Source organism: Mandrillus leucophaeus, unplaced genomic scaffold (genome assembly GCF_000951045.1).
Source record: "Mandrillus leucophaeus isolate KB7577 unplaced genomic scaffold, Mleu.le_1.0 Scaffold2, whole genome shotgun sequence".
Classification (NCBI taxonomy): domain Eukaryota; kingdom Metazoa; phylum Chordata; class Mammalia; order Primates; family Cercopithecidae; genus Mandrillus; species Mandrillus leucophaeus.
The window spans coordinates 12,978,602-13,003,318 of record NW_012102031.1 but is presented as its reverse complement, the minus strand read 5'-3'; the positions used below and the strand labels follow the sequence as shown (position 1 = coordinate 13,003,318).

The following is a 24,717-nucleotide window of genomic DNA, read 5'->3' as shown; positions in this document are numbered from 1 at the left end:
AGCCTGGGCGACAGAGCGAGACTCCGTCTCAAACAAACAAACAAACATGAGGAACTCAAAAACTCTGAACCTTCTGACAAACAGGTTCCCCCCTGCCCACTGCGGTGCCCCAAACCCAGCGGGACAGATTGGTTTACATGGTGGAGCATTGGGGAGGACCCAGAGCTTTCAATAAGGAAAGAAATGATGTGGGGAGGGATAGTAAAGTAGGGGGTTAGGCTGGGCGCTGTGGCTCCCAGCCCTTTGGGAGGCTGAGGCAGATGGATCTCAAGACCAGGAGTTCAAGACCAGCCTGGCCAACATGGCGAAACCCTGTCTCTACTAAAAATACGAAAATTAGCCAGGTGTGGTAGCACGCACCTGTTAATTCCAGCTACTAGAGAGTCTGAGGCAGGAGAATTGCTTAAACCCTGGAGGCGGAGGTTGCAGTGAGGCGAGATGGCGCTACTGCACTCCAGCCTGGGTGACAGAGCAAGACTGTCTAAAAAGGGAAAGAAAAAAAAAAAAAAACAGGGGATTAGAGCTGGCCACCACTTCCCCAGAAACCTGCAGTTACTGGGGCAGGAAGGGGCCTTGGAGAATCCCTGGAAGCATCTCAGTAGAATCCAGAGGGGACAAGAAAAGAGGAGGGATAAGGTCTGTCGCATCCTTCCCTTCTTATTGATCCAAGTTTGCCCTAGTGGTATGAACCCCCTTACCTTCCAGGCCTTGGTGGGCAGCTGCTGACATGTCCAGAGCCCCAGGAAGTGCTGAAGGCACCTGTGGTTCAGGCTCCATGGAAGCCCAGCCCTCCTCCATCCTTCAGGGACACTGAAACTGGCCAAATGGTTAGGCCATGAGGATGGCTGCTGAGTAAGCACTTTACCCCCACATAGGACAAGAGTAAGCAGCTGAAGGCCTACAGGTAGCAGGTAGGCGCCAGTGAAATCTTGGAAGCAAAGATGTGGGGGTCAAGAACAGCAGGGAGCTTTGGGCCCCCATCCCAGCTTCAACCAGAGCAGTTCCAGGACTCCTGGCTTTCCATATGGGCTTGCTTCTGGATAAATTTTAGGTAGGTAACAGGCCCTGAGGCTGAATAAGCTGGAAAGCCTCTGCCATCACCCAACTCCCTTATTTTAGAGGAGGAACGGGGAGCCAAAATGGGCAGTGACTTATCTGAGGCCTTGCCAGCTTGAAGAAAGAAATGTCTGCTGAACCCATCAGTGGCCCTGGTAAGGCCTGGTGCATTGCAAGTTACTGTATGAAAATGGTGACTGGCCGGGTGCAGTGGCTCATGCCTGTAATCCCAGCACTGGGAGGCCAAGGTGGGTGAATCACTTGAGTTCAGGAGTTTGAGACCAGCGTGGCCAATGTAGTGAAACCGTCTTTACCAAAAAATACAAAAATTAGCTGGGCATGGTGGCATGTACCTGTAGTCCCAGCTACTCAGGAGGCTGATGGGGGAGAATTGCTTGAACCCAGGAGGTGAAGGTTGCAATGAGCCGAGATCATGCCACAGCACTCCAGACTGGGTGACAGAGCAAGAGTCCGTCTCAAAACAACAACAAAAAAAATGGAAACAACCCCAAATGTCCATAAATAGGAGACAATATATCAACACATGAAATGCTCTGTGGTTCATGAGAATAAAGAAGACCCATATGGGTTATTCTGAAGCAGGTTCCACTACACTTAAGCTACACTAAGTAGTTAACAGGCAGAAAGGGAACAGAGTAGAAGTGTGTTCACTTAGGAGGGATACTCTCCAGGGAGAATTCAGGGATTGGGTGGGAGAAGGGAGCCTTGCTTTTCATGGTCCAGCCTTTTAGACGGTTTTAATGTTTACCATGTGCATGTGTCACTTAAAAATCAAACACCCTAGGTGAGGCTCACACTGTAATCGCAGCACTTTAGGAGGCCGAGGCAGGTGGATCACTTGAGCTCAGGAGTTTCAGACCATCCTAAGCAACGTGATGAAACTCTACCAAAAATACAAAAAAAAAAAAATTAGCCAGGCGTGATGGTGCGTGCCTGTGGTCCCAGCTAGAGAGGCTAAGGTGGGAGGATCACTTGAGTCTGAAAGGCAGACGTATCAGTGAGCCAAGATCGTGCCACTGCACTCCAGCTTAGGTGACCAGGGTGAGACCCCCATCTCAAACAAAACACCCTAGTACTCACTCCTCTCGGTCCTTAAACACCAGCGTTGCTGCCCTTCACTTTCTTGCAGCCTTGTGCAAAGGACCTTTTCACCACAGATCAGCCAGACCATCTTCCTCCTCCCAAGTCATCAAAGAGTTCCAAGCTGGTCACCTGTCCCTTGATGTTCCCAGGAAACTGGCAAAGAGGACCCCTGCATTTTATCTTCCCATTGGGAGTGGCAGGATCTCTGCCTGGGAAACAGGCTGCATTCAGCACAACTGTGGTAGCATTAACAAAGCACAGTGGGCACATCTAGAAGTTGAAGCTAAAACATTCAAGAACTCCAGTCTGTTTCTGTGGATGTTAAGGGGGTGAAGATAAAACAATGGAGGTGATGAGGAGGAATAACTTGAAGACCGTTTAAAGCCACAGTGGTACAAAGAATGAAGAGAAGGAAGGTGCTGAATTTTACTAAGAAGAAAACAGACCGAGTTCAGGAGTCTCACCAGTAGAAGTTTATAGTATTGCATTTTGATTACATGTGTGTGAATTTTAAAAATTGATTACCCTCCAGTAAAAATGCAGAACCAACTTGCATTTGGATTAAAACATTAGGTTTGGGGACAAAAGTGGACCCCATGCTGCCTGAGATGAACAGAGACAGCAGGATGGCAGAGGAATCACCAGCTCAAGAAACCCCAAGACTTGCACAGTCTTCCAGCAGAAGAGGCCAGGGTCTCTCAGTGTACTACCCCAAACAGGCCTCTCCCAGAGACGTAGTCTGGGAAGCCCCAAAACCCACCAGACACAGGCACATCCAGTGGGGAAAGACTTCCCATTCCAGTGTGGCCTGCATCCCTCACCTCTGCTTCCAGTCTTCTGCTGGCCTCGGAGCAGCAGGGTAGCCATTGCTGATCTGGGTTAGGGAGATGCCAGAAACACACCCAGGTTTGAACCACAAGTTAGTGGTACAAAGTCATAGTCCTTGTGCCTTCCGAAAACCCAGAGTCCCCGAATCCGAGTGGGAAGAGAGTTGGGAAAAACTGAACCAGATTCTTCCAGTGGCCATTAAAGAGAAAATTCAGCAACCCTTGCCTTTGTCTTTGACCCTGAGAAGTTACGGGACACAGATTGTGGCACTATGATGGGACATGGAGGGAACGCATGGTGTGCTTCCTGCAGAGATGCCTCTAGAGTCCCTTTGGCCCAGGGGACCTCACTGGCCCCCTCCTCAGGCACCTCGATGGGGCTCAGTGGGGCCCGGCCAAAGGGTAGAAGTAGAAAAACATCAACAGGCTGTCCAGATCAACTGGCACCATCCAGGGCCCTGCTGCACCCACACATGGAGGTCACTAGCTCAGCCCCAGGGGTTTTTTCACACCCAAGCTGCGTCCCTAAGGAGTCCTGTGGGGTTCCACACTCAGTGTGCTACCCAAATCAGAGATTCACCACAGATCTGTCTCCCCTTCAACCTGGACTCAAGTTACTGCGGTAAGAAACCTCACTGACCATGGTTAACTGAAGAAATCCCTCCTTCAGAAAGAACCTGAGTGGTAGATGAGGTGGTTAGACAGGATCTTTATCCCCCAAGCTGTCTGGACGCCACAGCCAGGACCAACTCGGACAGCTGCGAGAGAGAGCCCCTCCAATGTGGAACCTCCTACACAGCCCCCCTTTTGGGTCCCTGGATCTGAGCCCCCAGCAGGACCACCACTCTGGGGGGAAGTCTCCCTCCTATCCCTCAGATCCCCACGTTGCTCCTCCTCTAGGAGAAAAGTCAGCCCTGCCCCTGGAGCTTCTCTAAGATGGCACTGAACTCGCCGTTATCTTGAGGAGCCAAGAGCTGAAGTGACTCTGGCTTAGCAACCCAGTGTGGCCAAAGTGGAAAGGTTCTCTGTCCTTTGCAGTCACCAAAAAAGAAAAAAAAAAAGAAAAAGTATGGTCTCACAGGCACAGCATCTTCTTTTAAAAAATAAATATTTATAAACTTAAGGAGGAAGATTCAAAGAATCAGGGTATCTTTCCCTCCAAAAACACAAATGTCCCCTGTAAGTCAAACCAAGGTGCGACCACCAACCCATGAATGAAGCCCCCTCCCCCTGCAGCTACAGGGTTGAAGGGCAGGTGGGCAGGGGAGCTGCTCTCTCTCCCGCCTTCAGTCCCCCTTGGTGATGAGGTCCTCAATGTAGGCGTCCAGCTCATCATCTGTGTTGATGTCTATGTCCTGGAATAGAGCAGAGCAGGAGTCAACGGGGGGCCAGAAAGTGATTGGGGGGCCCACCTTTACACCTTCTCTCAGCTTCTGGGACAGAGCCCAGAGTCCCCTCCCCCACCTCCCACCCCACCCTGGATGTCAGGCTTCTGTCCTATCTTTATTCTCCCCTCCTCCATCTACTGTGCACGGATGATGCCCAGATTTCCTGTGCCCGCCGTGCCTCTACCCCATGTTCCCAGTTGTCTTAGATGTACGTTTCCCTCAGATCCTACAAATATGCCCACTTCTCTCCCTTCTGTCACTGCCCAAGGTCCAGGCCACCACTGTCTCAGACAGCTGTGGGAGCCTCCTCACAGGAGGCTCTGGTTCTAACTTTGACCCCTCCAGGCCTCCTCCAACCAACCAGGTAAGTGTCTTGAGACTGAAAACTGGATCATGCCACACCCCTCCAGTGATCTCCATTGTAGGATCAAATCCCACAACTTTCAAGCCCTGCCTCTGCTCCTACTGCCCCCAAGTCCCTGCTCAGGCCTCAAGTCCTCCTCTTCCTTCTGCCTGGAATGCTCGTGTCACACTCTTTGCATGACTGGCTTCCAGTGTCTCCAAATGCCTAAGCCCCTGAACATTTTAGTCAAGTGGCCTCACAACACTTTACTGTATCTCCTTAGGAACCACCATCAGTAATTCTGTCTCTTCCACCAAACTGGCAGGCTGTGAGAGCAGGAACCTTCTCTGGCTTGTCTTGTTCATTCTGTATCCACAGGACAGGCACAGAGCAGGCCCTCATGCTTACTGCCTGGATGAAGGACCAACAAGCTAAGGAGCACTCCCCACTTCTGGGCTACCCAATCCCATCTGGGCGTCATGTGGAAAAGAACTTCGTTTTTATGGCTTGGAGGGTTCTCAAACCAGGCTGTACCTCGGAATGTCTAAAGGGAAAAAGCCTGGTTCTATGGGTCTGGCTGGGCTGAGACCCAGGCAGCCACACCATCTCAAGCTCTCCTGCCAGGGTGCTGTGCAGCCAGGGTGGGAACCACAGATTCCTGTGAGTGGACAAATTCTTGTGAGAACAGGAACAGGTCCCAGGCCCCCCTCCCTGAGAGACCAGGTGGTCCAGCTGCAACAGGAAGGCTGCCGGGCTCACCTCCTGCACCTTTTGCAGGAGTGCCACGATGTTGGTCCTCAGCTTCTGCAGCTTCTCCTCCGTCTCGCGGAGCTTCCTCTCGGAGGTACGCAGGCTTTCCTCGGACGCCTTGGCCCGGGAGTCAGCACGGCTCTGGTAGGAATTGCACAGGTTTTGGAGCCCTACTTCATATTGCTTGAAGTACTCTTTCTGTTGGGAGCACAGCAAGAGGGAGGGTACATAAGGGGCTGCCACAAGGAAGAAGACAATTAGCACACAGGTGAAGCACTCAGCACAGTGCTCTGGCAGACAGCAGGCCATGAGGACACATGAGGGGTGATTCTTACCATTCCAAGTGGCAAAAAAGGTTGACAGAATCACTCTTCCATGCTCAATCATAACCTGTCTGACTTCAGTACAGCCCTGTGCCATCCACTTCCAAGACATACCCAACAATGTCAGCACTCATATCAGTTCTCTCTTCACCTACCAACCAATAGCAGATATCTTCAGCTCTGTGGAGCAGTATATACTTCTGCAGCATCAGAGCTTTTTACTATTTTCCCTGAGTACCTGAAACCTCCAGCGGGTGAGGTAGGAAACAAGCAGTTTTTCTAGTGGCTTTTGAAGCAGAATACTTGTTTTAAATGAAATGTCACATGGAATCTCAGTGTGAAAAACAATGTTAAGTAGTATCTCTTTAGGTTCAATTTATTTTCCAAGTTCAAATTTATAACATGACTTCCTCGTAAATCACTGAGAATGATGAGGCCACTGTGATGAACACACACGCCTCAACCAGCAGGTGCTGGCTGGCTACTGTAGTCTTATCAACTCTGGTGTTTACTTCTGTAAAGATGCATGAGCTGCCCAGCCTAGAGAGGCTTCTAGATGCCATTTTTTAAAACTGTTACTGGCAAGTATCGAACCGTGTCATTCACCTTATCCTACTAAAACCAAGATAGCAAGAGAAACTTCTACACAAAACAATAATTGCCTTGGCAGCACAAAATAAATGCTGGAGCAATCCCCAAAGTATTAAAATTCAGTATACAACATCTTGAAAGCAGACATGGTTTGTAATAATTTTTTTTAATTATTTTGAGGTAATTGTAGATTCACATATAATTGTTACATTAGTTTTTTTGCAAAATGATACTTGAATCTAATATTGCAGGGCTCCTGAGGCTCTATGGAACTCCTGATGAATACAGTATAAAGGACATAACTGACAAGGACATATTGAACAGTAGACTTTGTTTTATCCCTGATGCTAAAAAAATGAGTGATGGCCATGCGCGGTGGCTCATGCCTGTAATTCCAGCACTTTGAGAGGCCGAGGTGGGCAGATCACGAGGTCAGGAGATAGAGACCATCCTGGCTAACACAGGGAAACCCCGTCTCTACTAAAAATACAAAAAATTAGCAGGGCATGATGGCAGGCGCCTGTAGTCCCAGCTACTTGGGAGGCTGAGGCAGGAGAATGGCATGAACCCAGGAGGCGGAGCTGGCAGTGAGCCAAGATTGTGCCACTGCACTCTAGCCCAGGCAACAGAGCAAGACTGTCTCAAAAAAAAAAAAAAAAAAAAAACTTTGAGTGGTTTTAGACATTACAATTAGCAGAACAAAGGTGATCCACTGGTATTATAGCTCCTTATACAAAAAAAAGCTAATATACTTTTTTTTTTTTCTTTTGAGACAGAGTCTCGCTCTGTCGTCCAGGCTGGAGTGCAGTGGCGCAATCTCAGCTCACTGCAGCCTCCGCCTCCCGGGTTTACGCCATTCTCCTGCCTCAGCCTCCCGAGTAGCTGGGACTACACGCGCCGGCCACCATGCCTGGCTTTTTTTTTTTTTTTTTTTTTTTTTGTATTTTTAGTAGAGACGGGGTTTCACCATGTTTGCCAGGATGGTCTCGATCTCCTGACCTTGTGATCCACCTACCTTGGCCTCCCAAAGCGCTGGGATTACAGGCATGAGCCACTGCGCCCGGCCTAATATACTTTTTTTTGACACAGTCTCACTCTGTCACCCAGGCTGGAGTACAGTGGCACAATTTCAGCTTACTGCAACCTCTGCCTTTCCCCAGGTTCAAGCGATTATCATGCCCCAGCCTCCCAAGTAGCTAGGATTACAGGCCTGTGCCACAACATCTGGCTAATATTTTTTATATGTTGTAGTAGAGATGGGGTTTCACCATATTGGCCAGGCTGGTCTCAAACTCCTGGCCTCAAGTGATCCACTTTCCTCAGCCTCCCAAAGTGCTGGGATTACAGACCTGAGCCTCCACACCCAGCCTAATATACTATTTTTAGACACTCATGCAGACTTTGTTTTGGGCCCAGGCATTCAAGCCCACTGCAGAGATCCTGCTACACCTAGGCTCTACTCTGAGTTTGGCAATAACTTTAAAGTAAAATCAACAAATCTTACAAGAAGATGCCTCCAGGCCAACCTAGCCACCCTATTAGCTGCTTGTTCCTCCTAAGATTTGCAGAGAGCACCTGCAGCCTAAACAAGGACGAAAGTTGAAGCGTGGATCTTTCTGTGAAGCAGCTGTGATTTCTGCACCTTCTAGCTCCCTCACTGAGCACCACCCCTTCATATCTTGCCAGGAGAGCAAGGCAGCATCGTGAACAGAGCAAGTCCTAAGAAGTACCTGGGTTCAAATCTGGGCTCTGTCACTGACCAACAGACTCTTTACTGAGCCTTAGTTTCTTCAACTCCCGCTTCATTTCACATTTTAAAAAGTAGAATAAAGACAAACACCATGTTTTTTTTATCTCTGGCAAACTTTATCAAGCACACAACTGCCCCATGAGGATCCGACATCTTGAATATACTAATCCTAATCCTGCAGTTTCCATTCCAGTTGTCTTTCTCTAGAACCTCTTTCCTAGAAAACTTAGCTATTCCTATCATAGAAAAATCATCCCACTTCATGTGGACAATTCCCAGAGCCCCATCTCCAGCCCTGGCCTCCCCCTCCCTCCAAGTGCCAGTCCCTGATTTCCACCTGTACACTGCACATCACCAGAAACATAGTGAGGGCACTTCTGGCACTATACAAACCTCCACTCGTCACCTTCGTTGCACTTACCCATTTTTCTCTCCTAGTTAATAGCTTTGTCATCAACCTCCAGTTCCCACAGGCCTGAGTCACTTGCCTACAATCCATGATCATCGGTCTGCTGACAACCTCTGACACAACCCTTTCACCCCCAAGCCCACTGCCACCACACTGGCTCCTGTTCCCATTCCCTCACCTCTGACCTTTTACATAGGACCAGCCTCCTCGCCCCTGCATCTCCCATCCACCCATTCTACCCAAACACGCTGCTACCCAAATTACCCTCTTAGGGGCAGGAGCAGCAGACTACAGCCCCTGGGCCGAATCAGCCTGCCAACTGTTTTTGTAAATAAAGCTTTACTGGAACACAGGACATCCGTTCCTTTACATATTGTCTGTGGCTGCTTTCATGCTATAATGGCAGAGTTGCCACAGAGACTGTATAGCCTGTGAACCTGAAATTACTTGCCAACTGGCCCTCTACAGAAAAAAATGTGTTGACCGCTGCCCTAGATATGGTTTGGATGACAGTTCCTTCAGCTCAAAACTTTTGCAGGCTCTTCTCTTCATACAGAGTTTAACCCAGTATGACAGACTGGGGATTCAAGACCCATCATATCCTGGCTTTCAGGCCCCTCTACCCTAAATGCTCACCACACAGCCTGCTGCCCTAACCCCACCCCCAGAGCCTTTGCTCACAGAAGTTCCCACCTCAAACACTCCTTTTCACTTACACAGGCAGGCACTTGGCAAAATGCACATTTTCTTCCAACTCAGTTGCTCTCTCTGCCCCCTAGGCCACCACAGCCCTCCATAGCCTTTCTATCCATTTTCTCAGCACTCACTGCTCCTGCCCTCATGTCCAGCTAACCTGGTAACAACTCAGTCTCTACTGAATCTTGAGCCACTTGAAGGCAAGACTCTCTTTTGCTGCTCACTATGAGGTCCAGCAGACACCTGCTCAGGCAAGGCACCCCTTCAGCATTTGCTGGGTTAAGTTAAGACCCAGTGCTTATGTCCAAGCTTCTCTGTACCTCCTTCTGAGTGTCAAGTTCTATGCACTTTGAGCCTCAGCTCTTCACTGTTGCCTGGGACAGGTTTACTCCCTCTGCTGGGGCACAAGAAAGGGGGTATGCTTGTCATAAAATGTCGAACTACACCTGCTATCCCTAAGGGATGACTCAACTCCTAGCACCTGTGGTGGAAGGGGTTGGCTTTCTGCACACCAGAGTCATATGCAGCTAAGCCAAGTTTTTCCCCACATCATAAAGTCTCCTCTTCTTTCAGCAGAAGAGAGGCTGGCTGAGATGGAGCACACAGCTGAGAGCTAGCAACTGCACCAAGCATAACAATCACAATCACAACAGTTACAACAAATCCAGGGGCAGGGGTGGGGCAATGAAGAGTGTGGAATCGAAGTTCAGGCCAGACTCACCAGAGGGAAAGATATTAGCTCATCTGAATTCATAGCACTCAGCTGCTTCTTGGAGATGGGGAAACTTGGAGGCAGGAAGTACCGTAAACAATTCCTGAAGAAGGCAGGGACAGTAATTCAGAATGGCATGGAGCAGACAGAGAGCTGCTGCTGGCCCTGGGGTGGGAAGACAAAAGACACATGTACCGGAGGATCTGGACGAGCAGGTCGATGGTCTCGTGATTGGTGCTCAGGGCAGTGGTGTCAGGCTCAATGCGGAGGCATTCGGAAGTGGAGGGCTCTGCCACAGCTATGGCCTCTTGGGCCACAGGGCCCGCCTCCTCCTCCCCGCCCTCCTGCTGCGTGTCAAGGCTCTGATGTTCCGGAGAAGGGGGCTTCATCAGCCGCACATCCTCACTGCCTTTCTCCACCCTGTGGAAGACACACAGCTTATGTCACATCTGACCCGGGCTCCCAGGATGGGCTGCTGGCAGGGAGGCCAGGGATACCTCCTTCAAGGAACCACTGCTCCTCCGTGATTGGGGCATTACCAGCGGTCTCTTGGTGTCGTGTCTGTGGGCACGTAGTCAAACTTCACCTTCCACCGCACCACATGCTTGCCCACCTCCACGGCTGTGACACGGCCCGTGTACCACTCCCTGTTCACACGCACCTCCACGTGAAGCCCTTTATCTGACAATGTAGACAGAGGTGCGAGTCAGAAAACTAGCCTATAGTCCCTCACTTGGCCGGGGCCACATTGAGAAAGGCAGTTCCTAGGGTTTGGAGGACAGGAACACTTAGGTGCTTGCCCCCAATACACCAGGGACACAGAAACCAGGGACCAGCCACCATGGTCTCATTCCCCATCTGTCATGAGGGTGCCAAAGAGCAGAAGAATGACTGATTGCCAGGAGTGAACACCAAGGAATTAGTGTTAAAAATAACCACAAAGGGGTGATCCCTTCAGAATTCTGCTTAGGATTTGACTTGGATCCACTGCTGCACAAGAGCCCAGACCCAGGAAAGACTCCATGAGCCTTTGGTAAACTGCTGCTGGTAAGGGGCTCCACTTCCACTCCCACTCCCACCCCCGCCACAGGCTGCCAGGTCACTCCCCCAGCTCACCTTTCTGAGCTCTCTTGAGGTCAGCCGAGTCCTCTTCCCCAGCACTGTCTGAGAGCTGTGTGGAGAGCAGTCTATCAGAGGCATCCCCAGTGCCCCACAAGAGCAGACTTGTGCCTTACTGGCCATCAGCCATCTTCACGAATTCCTGTGCTACAGTTTAAATCACCAAGCCCTGCTGAGAGCCACACTCCAAAATCACTGTCCAAGGTACCTACCCTTCTGCCACCTTTATGAACAAGACAGCAGGCAAGGGATATAATGTGTTTCAAGTTTCCCTGATGTACGTCTGTGTGACTTCAGGCCTGTGGTTAAGCTAGAAGCCAGTCTCACTCAAGACCCTACCTGGCACCATGTGCAGTCACTTGTGTAACTGAGAGTCCTGGAGAGATCACTAGGCTTCTGGAAGGCTCATGACACAAATATAAACAGAGCTGGTGTAGACTGCTGGTGTGGGGTATAGACTGCTGGTGGGGGGTGTAGACTGCTGGTGGGGGGTGCAGGCCCTAGAGAGGGAGGCTCTTTTGAGAACCTCACCTCAACCACTCACCTCATTCGAGTCCTTCTTTTCCTCCTTCACAACAAATCTGCCCCGCTTGCATCTCTCCTTCCTCCTCTCAGCTTCTTCCTCAACTTCTTCCTCATCAGAAACCACGACACTCCTCTTCCGACTAGGGGTAGCCTAGAGCAAGAGGAGCGTAAGGATGTGAGGGGCCCTGTTCAGCCTCTAGGGGGCAGGAAGATTTCATCTAGCCTAAAGGAGCTGTTCCAAGAGAAACTGTACTCCCTGCAATCCCTCCCTGACATTACTTGGAATGTACACAGGCAACCCACTGGCCCCTGTGCCATGAGAATCTTTGCTCAAAGCTGTCATAGGAGAAGCTTCTCAATTCCTTTCCCACCTTAGTCTGCCTGGCCAGCCAGCTGTCACCTTCCCAAGAACCACCGACCACTGCTGCAGCCCACTCGGGCTGTCAAAAGATGACTGACCTAAGCCCACACTTTGAGAGCCAGTGGAGGTGACTCAAGTTTGTGGCAGACCAAAACTCGGAGGGAGCAGTGAAGAGCTCGCTGTACAGGCAACCAATGTGCTCTCTGGCCCTGAACAAGTCCATTCAGCTATCAAGGCGTCCCCTCCTCAGGGGCAGCAGCAAAGCTTTAGATTCAGTATCTTCCCAAGGCTCCCCCAGTACAGCTGTGACACTGCACAATTCCATTCCTACACTACTGACACTGGGTTGGGGGATCGAGGAGGACAAGCATCTCACCGGGGAGAGTTTGATGGGTGGCTCTGTCTTCTTCACCACTGGAGTCTTGATGACTTTGGGAGAAGGAACCTCCCGAGGGCTCTTGGAGTTGGGCAGTAAAGATGGTGGCAGTTGCTGCACCAGAGGGGCAGGTCGGGATGCAGTCTTAACAAGAGTGTTGGCAGGCTTTCGGGGTGCCTCAGGTGGCTGGAGCAGCCTGGATGTGCTGGCCTCCTCCCGGGCTGCCAAAGCAGGGGGCTTTGGGGTACTGCTGATAACAGGAGCCTTTCGGGGCTGGCTGGCTGGTCTAGGAGTTGGCAAAGAAGGGGGTCTGCTGGGGGCGTTCCTGATCACAGCAGGTAAAGGGGGCGACCGAGGACGCTGAGGTCTACGCACAGGTTCCTAAAAAAAGGCCCACAGAGAGTGAGAACACTGATCCTAGCATGAGACACCTGAGGAAAAGCCCTTCCCAGGCCCTGGACTTCACCTCAGTGGAAGGTCTGGTGGTCACTTCCAAAGGCAATTTCTTCAGGTCTGCTTGGGAGCGGATGGGTGTGGTTTTCTGCAAGGCAAACATCATGATGAAGTTGTTTGCATATTTTAGTATACTTGAGCAAACTTTTTGGATAGTGTCTGGAACCAGGGACAAATAAAATAGAAAACCATAGTCCTATTCTTACAAATCTCCTGTTCTCACTGGGGAGACACAAAATACATAAATACTCAACTATCAGCAAATTACAGGATACTGTGTGATTAATCCAGCAACTGAGAGACTGGCCAGGGAGGCATGCATAAGACATCATGGGTTAGTGAGAGCATATCTGCACAGACACAGAAGCCAAAAAGGGAAATGGTTTTGTACTAAATATGATAAAGAGCTGATATCACAGACATATCTAGAAAAAAAAAAAACAAAGAAAAAATAAAAATGTAAGTGAATAAGCAATTCTAAAAGAAAAGTGGACACATAAAAAAAAAGTGGACACATGAAAAATTATGCAATCTTAGAAATATTAAAGAAATTAAATTATAAAACATGCATCTTTGCCTATGAAATTTGCAACAACATTTAAAAATAATACTCTCATATACTGCTGGTAAATAATAGAAATTAACACATCTCTGGAGGGTACTTTAGAAATAGTTGCAAAAAGCCACAGAATTTTACAATGGACCTTTTAAGTCCTTTAAATTCACTTCTAGAAAGTCATCAAAACAATTATGCACTAAAAAACGTGTACGTGTGTGTATTAATATAAAACATATATATGGCATTCTCTCCCTATTTCTATTAAAAAATATATATTCATGTGTATTATGTGTAGGTATTCATGAGTTCATGACAAGTTGGAAGGATGTATGGTTAACGATGGTTACCTCTAAGGCAGAATTTTTATTTTCTGGAGTTTTATAAATTCTAAATGAATTGGACCACTTTGAAATATATAAGCAATTTTTCTTAAGAATAAGCAAGGTGTTATTCTTAAAATAACACTGTTGGAAAACAGTACACGTGGACCTGGAGGTTGGGGTTGGAAAGCTTTGGCAAACACACACAGGTGAGCGGAGGGTAAAACTGAGCCTGAGGGAACAGGAAAGCTACTGAAGGTTCCTGTCCCAGGCAGAGCCCTGACACAGGCTGGCTCTGCCCACTGACCATGACCCAAGTACCTGAAGGGCCTCCAGCTTCTCCTGCTGCTGACGAATTTTCTCTGTCAGTTGTTTCTGCTTCTCTTCCTGCGTCTTCATGTCCTTTCTGAATGTTCCCAGGGGAACCTTCTGCTTTTGTTCAGAAGCCTCACACCTGTAGAGAAAAGGTACTAGGGAGGTCATGGCAAACAGAGCCCCAAGCTGGGCAAGGACCTTTCTCTTCAGCCAGTCTACACTGTCTGTCACAAGAGCAACTACCTCAGAGTTCCCAATGCACGGAATTATCATATGCCCTGCAGGACATACATCAATTCTTATTTCTTGGGCACTTATTAGGTATAGCAAGACAGAGATATAAGGTATGTGCACTGACCTCAAGAAACACAGTGAGTTATTTATCCCAAGAGTAGAGAGAACGGTGAGGGGCAAGGGAGAAAAGTACCCACAATCCCCTTGTTAGAGAATGTGCTCACCGGTCCTGTTCAGGATCAGGGTTCATGGAGCAAACCCAGGTGTCAGGGTAATCTTTTTCCACAGAACTCAGCTGGAAGGGGAGGGTTCTCCATTTCAGACACAAATCTGCAGAGAACAAAAAAACCCCACACATCAGCCACCCCCACCAACTCTATCTGTAATCTGGGCTTCTCACAGGCCCACCACAATGATGCCCCACACTTCGCAGGCAAAGATCTTCACTCAGGCTCCAACTCTGCCTATCCTTAGAGAATGCTAATTCTTCTCAAGGACACTGATTCCAGGAAGGATAGAAACTTAACATGGTGGACTCTTAATACTTCCAGCCCCTCTCCCTCCTTTATCAGGATCCTGGCCCAGTCATCCACGCACACCAGAAGCCATGTGGTACCAAACCAAGTAAGCCTGGCCTGGCTGCAGCTGGAGAGGTCTGGGAGGACAGATGACCTTCTTTCTCACACAAGAGGGACAGGTGAAACTCAGCAAAGCCTCAAGACTGAGCTCACAGGGCCAGCACCAAACAGACTTGGATCCCTAGTGGGACTGTAAGTCCATGAATGTCAGTCAAGTTAGGAGGCTGGCAGGAAGATGGAGAAAAGAGGCTTGCGGGCTGATGGAAATGAGTCAGGGGGATCCAACCACACAACTCACCGCACTGGATGGTAGTAGGGATTTCCATAGCTCTCCGGCGTTTGTAACGCAGCTCGCTGGATGGGGGCTGGTTCCAGTTGGCAGAGAGGTAGCCAAACTCATCCCAGAACTTGATGATTCCCCGCTGGGCTGGAAAGCAAACACCCACACATCATGTTAGGAGCCAGCCTCCCTCTCACCCTACATTCAGGTAAAGAGAAAAGGCAGAGGCCCAGCAGCCCAGTCCCATTACCAATGGCAATGTCCTTCCAATACTGCGCCAGGTGTTCCCCCATTGCTCGGAGCAGGTGCCGGTACTCCTTGGCATCAGCAAAGTCCTGTTTGTTGTGTGTAGGCTCCAGGACTAGGTAGGGCACGTCAACAACCCCAACAACCCCGCCGCATGCCCTACAAGGAGAAAGAGAACAAGCTCTGTCACCCCACTGGCAACACCCTCCTGCCAACTATCCTGGGCTAGACAGCTCTCCGTGGGTAGTACTCACATGCCCCCTTCCAGCTGTGGGCCCACTTTCTCATACATTTTGATCAGCCGGCTACAGTTGTAGATGAACATGCCATCCAGGTCCCGGTGTTCAATGTTGACCCCAAAAACAAAATTCAGTTCCTTAGGTTCTTTAAGTGCTCTAAGAAGACAAAAAAATTCAAGCAGATCTACACATCAGCACACAAGCATCATGGTGTTTAAGGTGTGTTAAGCTTAAGCTTAAACTTGAGACATGTTAAGCCAAAAGTTTTGTATCTCCATTCAATGTGTAACCTGTTAGACTTCATATAGACATGCGCTGGGCACCAACTCGAAGCATCTCTAATTAAAAACATGAATGTGGCTTTTTGGCAACAGGGACGGGTATAAATATGAATGGGTTATTTTGAAGCTGCTGCAAATCTGTGCAAAGACAATTATATGGTGGAATAAACAAGAGGTTATCGTCATACCTTCCCCCAAATTCCACTAGTATGACAGTAAATTATTATTATTTTAAAAGGTAAAAATTCACAAGAACAATAAGCATGTGCAAGAAGACACCATCATGTGATTACTGTCAACAAACTCTTGGAGCTGAAAAGCAGATGGATGAGGAGTGGACTGACTTGGAGAGAAGAAACCTGAAACCCATGCCTGCGCCAAGGAGGCCAACAAGAGGCAAAACTGTAAATCAAGCCACAGAGTCCAAAGTGGATCCAGACATGGAGGTGGGACAAGCAGATAACTTAATGATCCAGGACAAAGGATGGTTCTAAATGTAAAAGTATACAACACTCAATCTCCAGCATTATTCTACATATGTAACCACTGAGGAGAAAATGAATATGACAAAATACATACGTAACATAAAAACTAGGGTAGTATCACCAGGTGGTAGAAGTATAAGGGAGTTTTAAAATGTTATTCCTTAAACATTTTATATTTTTCAAGTTTTATACAATGAGCATTTTATATATCCTTTAAATGAAAAGAAATCAAAAGGGAAAAAAAAGTAAGACAGTGCCAAAGGATGGTTTGGTGCTCGATCCGAGGCTGTCAGCCCTGCCCTGTCTTTATGACTCAAGAAAGGGCTGAGAGCTCAGATTAAGACCTCCCTCCTGCAGGGGGCATTTAACAAGCATTTGGCATTAAAACAAAGCAGTCTTGGTGACAGAATAGCAACCTATCAATAATCAGTACAAAAGCTATGTCAGTTTAAAAGATCCAAGACCAGGCCTGGCACTCACCGCTGCTTGGCCTCCTTGATCCTCTTCTTGACATCAGCTTCTCTGCGCAGAGTGATGGCTGTGTTCTGGACCTGTCGCAACATCACCTGCACACACATTGGCATCAGGTAAGAGGAGGAGGCACCCTGGGCCACAGCAGGGAATATTGAAACATGACATCTAAAACTTCTCAATTTATCTCAAAGATGTGGAAATTTACTTCTTTCTACAGAAAATGGCCCTCACTGGGGACAAACTCAAAAGCTGTGTTTTACTTGACCAGGCTCATGGGACATGGGCTCCTAATGCCAGAAACGCTGGAGAACAGCCACCTGGGCCAGGACCTTACCCTGGAGTCCCGCGTGAGGTCTCCCCCTAAGCGTACTTCTAATGTCCGAGCTTTGCTCTCCGCCTCCCGCGCCTTCTCTTCAGCTGAAACCCAGAAGAGAACATGGAAAGGAATGCAAAGGTTCAAAACTCTTGGTCATCCCTCCTGGATCCACAGTACTGGACAAGAAGTGTGTATACCACCAAGGAAAAGAAGAGGTGGGGGAGCTATGACTGATGAGCAATATGAGGGCAGCCTCTGTGCCTGGACTGCAGTTAGTTTCAGAAGGAAAATCTAGCATTCAAACCTATCATAGAGGCCCCAAGGAAACTTTACAAATGAACCAGAACAGGTTTTAAAAAAAAACACCTAAGGCAACCAGTTAAATGCTCAGCAAGAGCTGGAAGCTAAAGAAGTCTTCAGCCAATCATTCGCCAACAAGCAGTGGAGAAACCCTGAGAAGCCCCGAACAGCGAGACAGCCCTTGAGATGTTTGCCCTGAAGTCAGGAAAAGCAATTTCACAAGTATTTGGGTCAGAGGACTGAGTGGGATAAGCCAAAGAGTTGACACTTTTAGGCCCTATAAATGGCTGAAGAAGAGAAAGTGGAGTCTAGAAAGAAGAAATGCTGAGGGAGTTGGCCTGTAGGGAAAGGGGCTGAAAAGGAACTGAACTATGGCTTCAGGAGACCAGCCTTGTCCCTGAGCTGTGGACTCAGCCTTTTCCTGGAACCCCACTTTGCCGACAAGCAGCATACCCCAGATGCACCCCTCCCCCACCCCACTCCTGCACCCAGAGTGGCATTACCAATCCTTGCTACGTGCTCTGCTTTCTTCACCTCCTGCTCGGCACGGGTCTTGAAACGGCTTGACGTGTACTTGTACATCCTGATCAGTAGAAAAAGCAAGCTGAGAGCCCACGCAACAGTGGGGCAGGTGGCACACCCAAGCACAGGAAGCACCCTGTCTTCCTGCCTCCTCCTAAGCTGTGCTGTCCTGGCCCCTCGCAATGAGACAAATCCAAGCTCAATTCAGCAAAAAGATGCAATTTCTTATTCCACTTGCCCTTAGCCTCCGGCTGTCTTTGATAAGCAACCTCACCATTCACCAGGGGTGTCATTCATCCCACAGCAGAAACAAACCTCGGGAATAAGCCAAGCCCACTGCTTTCCTATATAGTGCCCAAAGGCCCCTTGGCCCTGAAGCCGAGAGACTCAGACAGCTCACTGTGCCAGGCAGGGCACCCTCCCTGTCACAGAGGCACACACACTCAATGAGCTTAGCAAGCCACCTCCACAGCTGACCTGTCCCTCCCCTAGGACCCAGAACTGACCCCGTGACCAATCACAGGCAACTTAAAGCCCCAAACGTAGTCAGCACTGCCAGAGCCTCTCATACAGTATCCCTCCAACAATGCCCCAGAGGAACGCGGCCACATCCTCAACCCATGGGAGACAGCAGGCCAGGGTGCACTGGCCCCTACCTGGGCTTGTACAGGCAGCACGAGAGCCTCTTGGTCTGCACCTTGTGCCCATGGATGAAGATCCTCATCCGGGGATCAATATAGAGCACAGCGGCATAGGCACGGAATGAGCGCCGCTCTGGCTTCCTGGAGAAGGCAAGAACAAAGAAGTGCTGTTCACCTGCTCCACAACAGGGCTGACCAAGCGCACAACATCCTCTCTGCAGGCTCTCCACTTTTCCATGTTAGGTACTGACTTCTCTTGCTGCCCTGAACCGGTGCTCCCTTAGTGTGAGCACATCCCGCCCCTCTCACGTCCTCAGCACAGGTACCCCACAGGCAACTGACCTCGCCCTACATACTACCGTACCACAGAACACTGGGCAATGAATGTGCTCTCCCCTCTTTCCCTGAAGCTACCTCCTGAGAGCACAAACGCCAGTTCCAGGGCCTCCCTCCCTTCCCAGCCACACTCACGTGCCCTCTGGGGACGTCTCTGCCATCTGGATATCTCTTGGATTTGAGATTATGTCTAGTTCTGGCTCTCCATTATCCATGAGTTTGAGATTGAAGATGATCACCAATGTTCCTGAGAAACAGAAATCCTTTGTCCTGCCAGATCCCCCGGCCCACCCCTACACCACTTGTGATTCTGGAGCTCCCAGATTCTAGGGGCTACAGGCTCAAAGCCTACTTACCACTGTCCCCAGGAATCTTCATAAATTGGGTCATCACTTCCTCCTCAGTACGGAAGGGAGAGTACTTGTAGATGAGTTCTGTCTCAATGGCAAATTTCTCTACATTGTCTGTGACAGGCTCCCGGGTCCGAGCATTCCAGGTGGGCAGTGGGACTATCACCTGTGGAGTAAACATGAGCAGGCACTTTAAGGGAAGCCCCAGAACAGCCTTCCTCCCACATGTGCATCTCTCTTGTGTCTCCCCATAGTAGCTCCACACTGCCCTGTAGGTGAGGCCCAAGCTCCACAGCCTGGCACCAGAGGCTCTGTGGGCTTCAGGGCCTCTGCCTCTTCCCAAGACTCAGCCACACAAAACTACTTCCTTCAGGATACGTTGGTTTATGTGCTTAGGGTCTCTGCATGAGAAGTTCCCTGCTTGGGACGTCTCTGGTCATTTTCTTAATTTGTAAAAATTCTACTCTTACCACTAGGGAAAATATATTTGCAATTATCTAGTGAATCAGTAAATACACATAACATAACCTAAAACTCAGCAGTTCCACTCCTAAGTACATAACTTAGGAGAAACTTTTGTACATATGTACCAGTAAACATGTACAAAAATAACCCAGGCCGGGTGCAGTGGCTCATCCCTGTAATCCCAGCACTTTGGGAGGCCAAGGTGGGTGGACTGCCTGAGCTCAGGAGTTCGAGACCAGTTGGGGCAACACGGTGAATCCCCGTCTCTACTAAAATACAAAACATTAGCCGGGTGTGGCAGCGTGCACCTGTAGCCCCAGCTACTCGGGAGGCTGAGACAGGAGAATTGCTTGAACCTGAGAGGCGGAGGTTGCAGTGAGCTGAGATCGCACCACTGCACTCCAGCCTGGGCAACAGAGCAAGACTCCATCTCAAAAATAGATAAATAAGTAAATAAAAATAACCCAAATATCCATTCTAGAGTGGCCAAATTAAACAGTACAATGGAATACTACATAGTGATACAAATGAACTGCTTTTAGCATCAACATGGATGAACATCATAAACACAGTGTTACATGAAATAGGATACAAAAAATACCTACAGTAAGAGTCCATTTCTAAAAAATTCACAAATAGGCAAAACTAAACTATTATTTAAGAATGCATACAAGGGTGATAAACTATAGTGAAAACGAAAGAAATCATTATCACAAAAGTTACCTGAAGACAGTTCCTTCAGGGGCACAACAAGAAATGACTGATGAGGGCACACAGGACACTTCTAACATCAGTCTATGATGGTGGCAACACAGGTGTTGGCTTTAAAATTGTCCTCTGAACTGCACAAATATTTCAATACTCTCTTCCATTTATGTGGAATTTAATTTTAATAATGTCTAAGTGATGTTTTAAAAAATCCTACTCTTTCTTCAAAAACCCAACCTCATATGCCACTTACCCAGAGGCTCCTCCCTCCGTGGTTATGAGGCCGCAGCCCTTGCAGAGCTCTGCAGAGCAAGCCAGGCTAGGCACCTCAGGGGTTCAAACCCTTTGGAAAAAGGGACTCTGTAACAAGTGCTGGGGTGATAAACCGTTAAGAGTCTGAGACATTTTGCTGTTTTTTTTTTTTTTTTGAGACGGAGTCTTGCTCTTGTTGCCCAGGCTGGAGTGCAATGGCATGATCTCGGCTCACTACAACCTTCGCCTCCCAGGTTCGAGTGATTCTCCTGCCTCAGCCTCCCAAGTAGCTGGGACTAGGCATACACTGCCATGCCCTGCTAATTTTTGTATTTTTAGTAGAGACGGGGTTTCACCATATTGGTCAGGCTGGTCTTGACTGCATGATCTGCCCGCCTCGGCCTCCCAAAGTGCTGGGATTATAGGCGTCAGCCACCGCGCCCAGCCCATTTTGCTGGTTTCTAAGAAGCTTTGTGCTGCAAGTATTCAACCCAAGGGCTGGTCTGGACACATTCCTCCTCAGCTGAAAATGATCTTATTTTGAAATCTTGGCTGAGTTTGCACTAGAGTACAATCCAAAATAGCGACCTTCTAGCACCAAGTAAGGAAAAAAATCTCAACCTAGCCTCTCCACCAGGGGAACTGAGTTCCATTTGTGTTCTATAAACCTGTACCTCACTCTACGCCTCCCACTCTTCACAGCAGTCCCAGGTGACAATGGCATCACTTTAAACATTGGCGTTCACTCCCATGGGCACCCCATCCCTCCCCTCAGGAACACTTCTCCTTTAGTTTCAATAGTACCACTTGCCCAGTTTTCTTCCTACCTTTCTGGCTACCCCTTTGTCCCTTTGGCCCTCTTCTCCTCTCCCCGACCTTTAGATATTGGCATGCTCTGGGTCCCAGGTCCTCTTCTGACTCTATTCTCTCCATTAGGTGACCTCATTTGCTACCAAGAATCCTGAAGCCCCAAGACTTCACCCAAACGCCAGATCCAGACTTCACTTTGCATGTCCAGAAGAAACTTACACTCTTCCCCTCCATACTTCCCCTCTTCATTCTTCCCAACTCCAGAGACCCCACTCCCCAACTGCCACAGCAGAACCTATGAGTCATCCATGACTCCTACCCTTCACTTTCGCCTTCTACTAATCAATCAATCACCAAATCTGTGGGTCCCACATCCTAAGGAGATGGAAACTCCATGTATTTCTCTCACCTCCCTTGGGCAAGTACCACCAAGCTACACAGAGCCTGGGCCTCTCAACTGGAACACTTCAACACTCACCCTAACCTTTCCAACCCAATCACCACACAATCGCCACATGGACCTTCTTTTTTTTTTTTTTTTTTTAAAAAAAATCTGGCTCTGTCGCCCAGGCTGGAGTGCAGTGGCCGGATCTCAGCTCACTGCAAGCTCCACCTCCCGGGTTTACGCCATTCTCCTGCCTCAGCCTCCGGAGTAGCTGGGACCACAGGCGCCCGCCACCTCGCCCGGCTAGTTTTTTTGTATTTTTTAGTAGAGACGGGGTTTCACCGTGTTAGCCAGGATGGTCTCGATCTCCTGACCTTGTGATCCGCCCGTCTCAGCCTCCCAAAGTGCTGGGATTACAGGCTTGAGCCACCGCGACTGGCTAAATGTCTCTTTTTTTTTTTTTTTTTTTTGAGACTGAGTCTGGCTCTGTCGCCCAGGCTGGAGTGCAGTGGCGCGATCTCGGCTCACTGCAAGCTCCACCTCCCGGGTTCACGCCATTCTCCCGCCTCAGCCTCTAAGTAGCTGGGACTGCAGGCGCCCGCCACCACGCCCGGCTAGTTTTTTTTTTGTATTTTTAGTAGAGACGGGGTTTCACCATGTTAGCCAGGATGGTCTCGATCTCCTGACCTCGTGATCCACCCGCCTCGGCCTCCCAAAGTGCTGGGATTACAGGCTTGAGCCACCGCACCCGGCCTGGACCTTCTTAAAAGAATCTGATACTGGCATATCCTTGTTTAATAAAGCCCCACACATTCATCAAGGCCCGGAGGTCAAGCCTAACCTGGCCCTCTTTGATCTTCAAAGGCCACCACCTTTCTCCAGGTGGCCCTGCAGCCAAGTCCCCTCCCACAGCCCTCAGGGCCTTAAGCAGGCTGCTTCTACTGACTTCTATACCCTCCTGTCACCATCCTCAGTCCTATATCAGGAAACATTCCTGAAAACCCCAACCCAGGCTGTATTTTCCTGTCCTACTTCTCCTAGAAGCCTGCTCTTTCCAGCTGCCACGCTTCTCTCAAGTATGCAGAATGAACTCACATACCACACCAAAAATGCAAACAAACCCACTGGCTTGCTATGTAATGATGGAAGGCCTACCATTCCCTACCTGAATAAGTTTGCTATGATTAAGGCTCAGATCTAAACAGAACCAGAACAAGTTTCATCACAGCTAATCAACACAGATGAATTAAATTGTAAGTTTGAATTAAACTACCTGCTTCTGTGGAAGTTGTGGATTTCTTTCCACAGAACCTCTTAGCCCCCTTCCTTCAAGCCCTGGCCTCCATGTCTTAAATAAGAAAGGAGATAAGAGCCCAGTCTGAGGCTGGCTAGACCACAGAGCTGCCCTGATCCCCGACAATGATGGGGCACAGACCTCACCAGAAACAGCTCTGTAGATATCTGAGCCACAAGGACAATCAGCCAAATATGTGTTTAGCTTACACAGTCAATTACCAAAATGATTTAAACTCAGAATATTCTGGATTCATTAGTCCTTCCTTCCAGCATAGCAATAATCACTGGGGCTGTGCAGCAGCTATTCCCAAGGTGAGACCCAGAGCATCAGCTCTATTTTCCTGTTTTCCATACACTCACCTGCTTTACTACCTGCCCAGGCTCTCTCTAGGTATCTAAGTCATAGTTTCTGACATAGAGTAACACATTTTCTCAAAAGGAAAATGAGCTCATAGCACATTCCACAAAATCACCATCAAATAGGAAAGACACACGATCAGGGAAGCCCAAAATACTTCCCCTGATAAAACGATTCTCCACGGTAACACTCCCCCCAAGATGGAATTCAAGTGGCAGATCTACAGGAGCTGCAAATCCAACTCTTAATTCCTGCCACTTGACAGTCTCATTATCAGAAACAGTTGTTCTCTGAAGTGCTCTGAGATTTTGCTTCCTCTCACATTAAAGTTATCTACCTTAACCCCTCAACCAATTCATCCAGCCAGCTAACTGAGTAACAGTTGGGGGAATGTGCTCCAATCCTGCAACCCCAAAGAGTCTAGCATTGCAAACAACCTATGAAAACTGCCTGCAGATACTCAGGAAATGGGGACTGGTGATTCAGACCATGAGGATGGGACCTACTTCATCAATGCCTTCTTCCTCATGAAAGGTGCGAGACAGGAAGAGGCAGGTCATGGTGTCTTCCTTCTTGGTGAACAGGATAAAATCCTTCCCAATGCGCATTGAGCCCCTGAAAAGGAAGCAGAAATATATTATTTTCTCCTAAAGGCCTCCCCAGGTCCCAGGACTGTGCACTGAGTTCCATAGCCCTTATTCCCTCTCCATCCCCCAACACTCCTTGCTCTGCTTTTCCACAGGCCTGTAACTCCTTAGTCTTTACTTACAACCTTCTCAACCACACCATACAGGGTTCTCTCACCACCCTTCTAGGGCAGGCTCATGGCAGACCACGAGCCCCAAGTTAGTCTCACTCCCCGCCACAACACTAAAGAGTAACCCTGCTGTCTTTGAGCTCTGGGTTCATCCCAGCCACAAGAGGTGCTGTGCCCTCTTACTGTACCACCATCAGACTTTAGTAGCTGGTACCCTCAACACGTCATCTTCCATGCTGACCACACCCAGTTCCCACCATGTCCTTCCTCAGCTGACACAAACTCCCCTCCATTCACGAAACAGCAGCAGCACTGTCAAGTGAAAAACCCAGTGCCTAGGCCGGGCGCGGTGGCTCAAGCCTGTAATCCCAGCACTTTGGGAGGCCGAGACGGGCGGATCACAAGGTCAGGAGATCGAGACCATCCT

The 24,717-nt window shown here is 49.0% G+C and overlaps 1 protein-coding gene and 1 pseudogene across 3 annotated transcripts in view; one reads left to right on the top strand and one right to left on the bottom strand.

Moving 5' to 3' along the window:
• Positions 1-701: 701 nt before the first annotated feature.
• LOC105538971 lies at positions 702-4,113 on the top strand (annotated as a pseudogene). Its single transcript, XR_001005990.1, has 2 exons — positions 702-882; positions 2,207-4,113. The product of XR_001005990.1 is annotated as a putative uncharacterized protein C22orf27 (transcript).
• The window catches only part of MORC2 (MORC family CW-type zinc finger 2), a 42,682-nt gene continuing 22,043 nt past the window's right edge, over positions 4,079-24,717 (bottom strand). The window contains exons 6-26 of one of the 2 annotated variants that reach the window (XM_011979046.1): positions 24,040-24,148; positions 19,266-19,425; positions 19,045-19,156; positions 18,589-18,714; positions 17,914-17,993; positions 17,129-17,211; positions 16,801-16,886; positions 15,570-15,710; positions 15,320-15,474; positions 15,088-15,216; positions 14,436-14,541; positions 13,984-14,116; positions 12,797-12,871; positions 12,331-12,711; positions 11,613-11,744; positions 11,066-11,120; positions 10,489-10,630; positions 10,145-10,369; positions 9,959-10,052; positions 5,478-5,666; positions 4,079-4,342 (exon numbers count right to left, since the gene is read on the bottom strand). In XM_011979046.1, coding sequence (XP_011834436.1) covers positions 4,274-4,342; positions 5,478-5,666; positions 9,959-10,052; positions 10,145-10,369; positions 10,489-10,630; positions 11,066-11,120; positions 11,613-11,744; positions 12,331-12,711; positions 12,797-12,871; positions 13,984-14,116; positions 14,436-14,541; positions 15,088-15,216; positions 15,320-15,474; positions 15,570-15,710; positions 16,801-16,886; positions 17,129-17,211; positions 17,914-17,993; positions 18,589-18,714; positions 19,045-19,156; positions 19,266-19,425; positions 24,040-24,148 — 2,782 coding nt within the window. In that variant the 3' untranslated portion in view covers positions 4,079-4,273. The remainder of the gene's footprint in view (positions 4,343-5,477; positions 5,667-9,958; positions 10,053-10,144; positions 10,370-10,488; positions 10,631-11,065; positions 11,121-11,612; positions 11,745-12,330; positions 12,712-12,796; positions 12,872-13,983; positions 14,117-14,435; positions 14,542-15,087; positions 15,217-15,319; positions 15,475-15,569; positions 15,711-16,800; positions 16,887-17,128; positions 17,212-17,913; positions 17,994-18,588; positions 18,715-19,044; positions 19,157-19,265; positions 19,426-24,039; positions 24,149-24,717) is intronic. The other variant, XM_011979047.1, reaches the window with a different exon arrangement.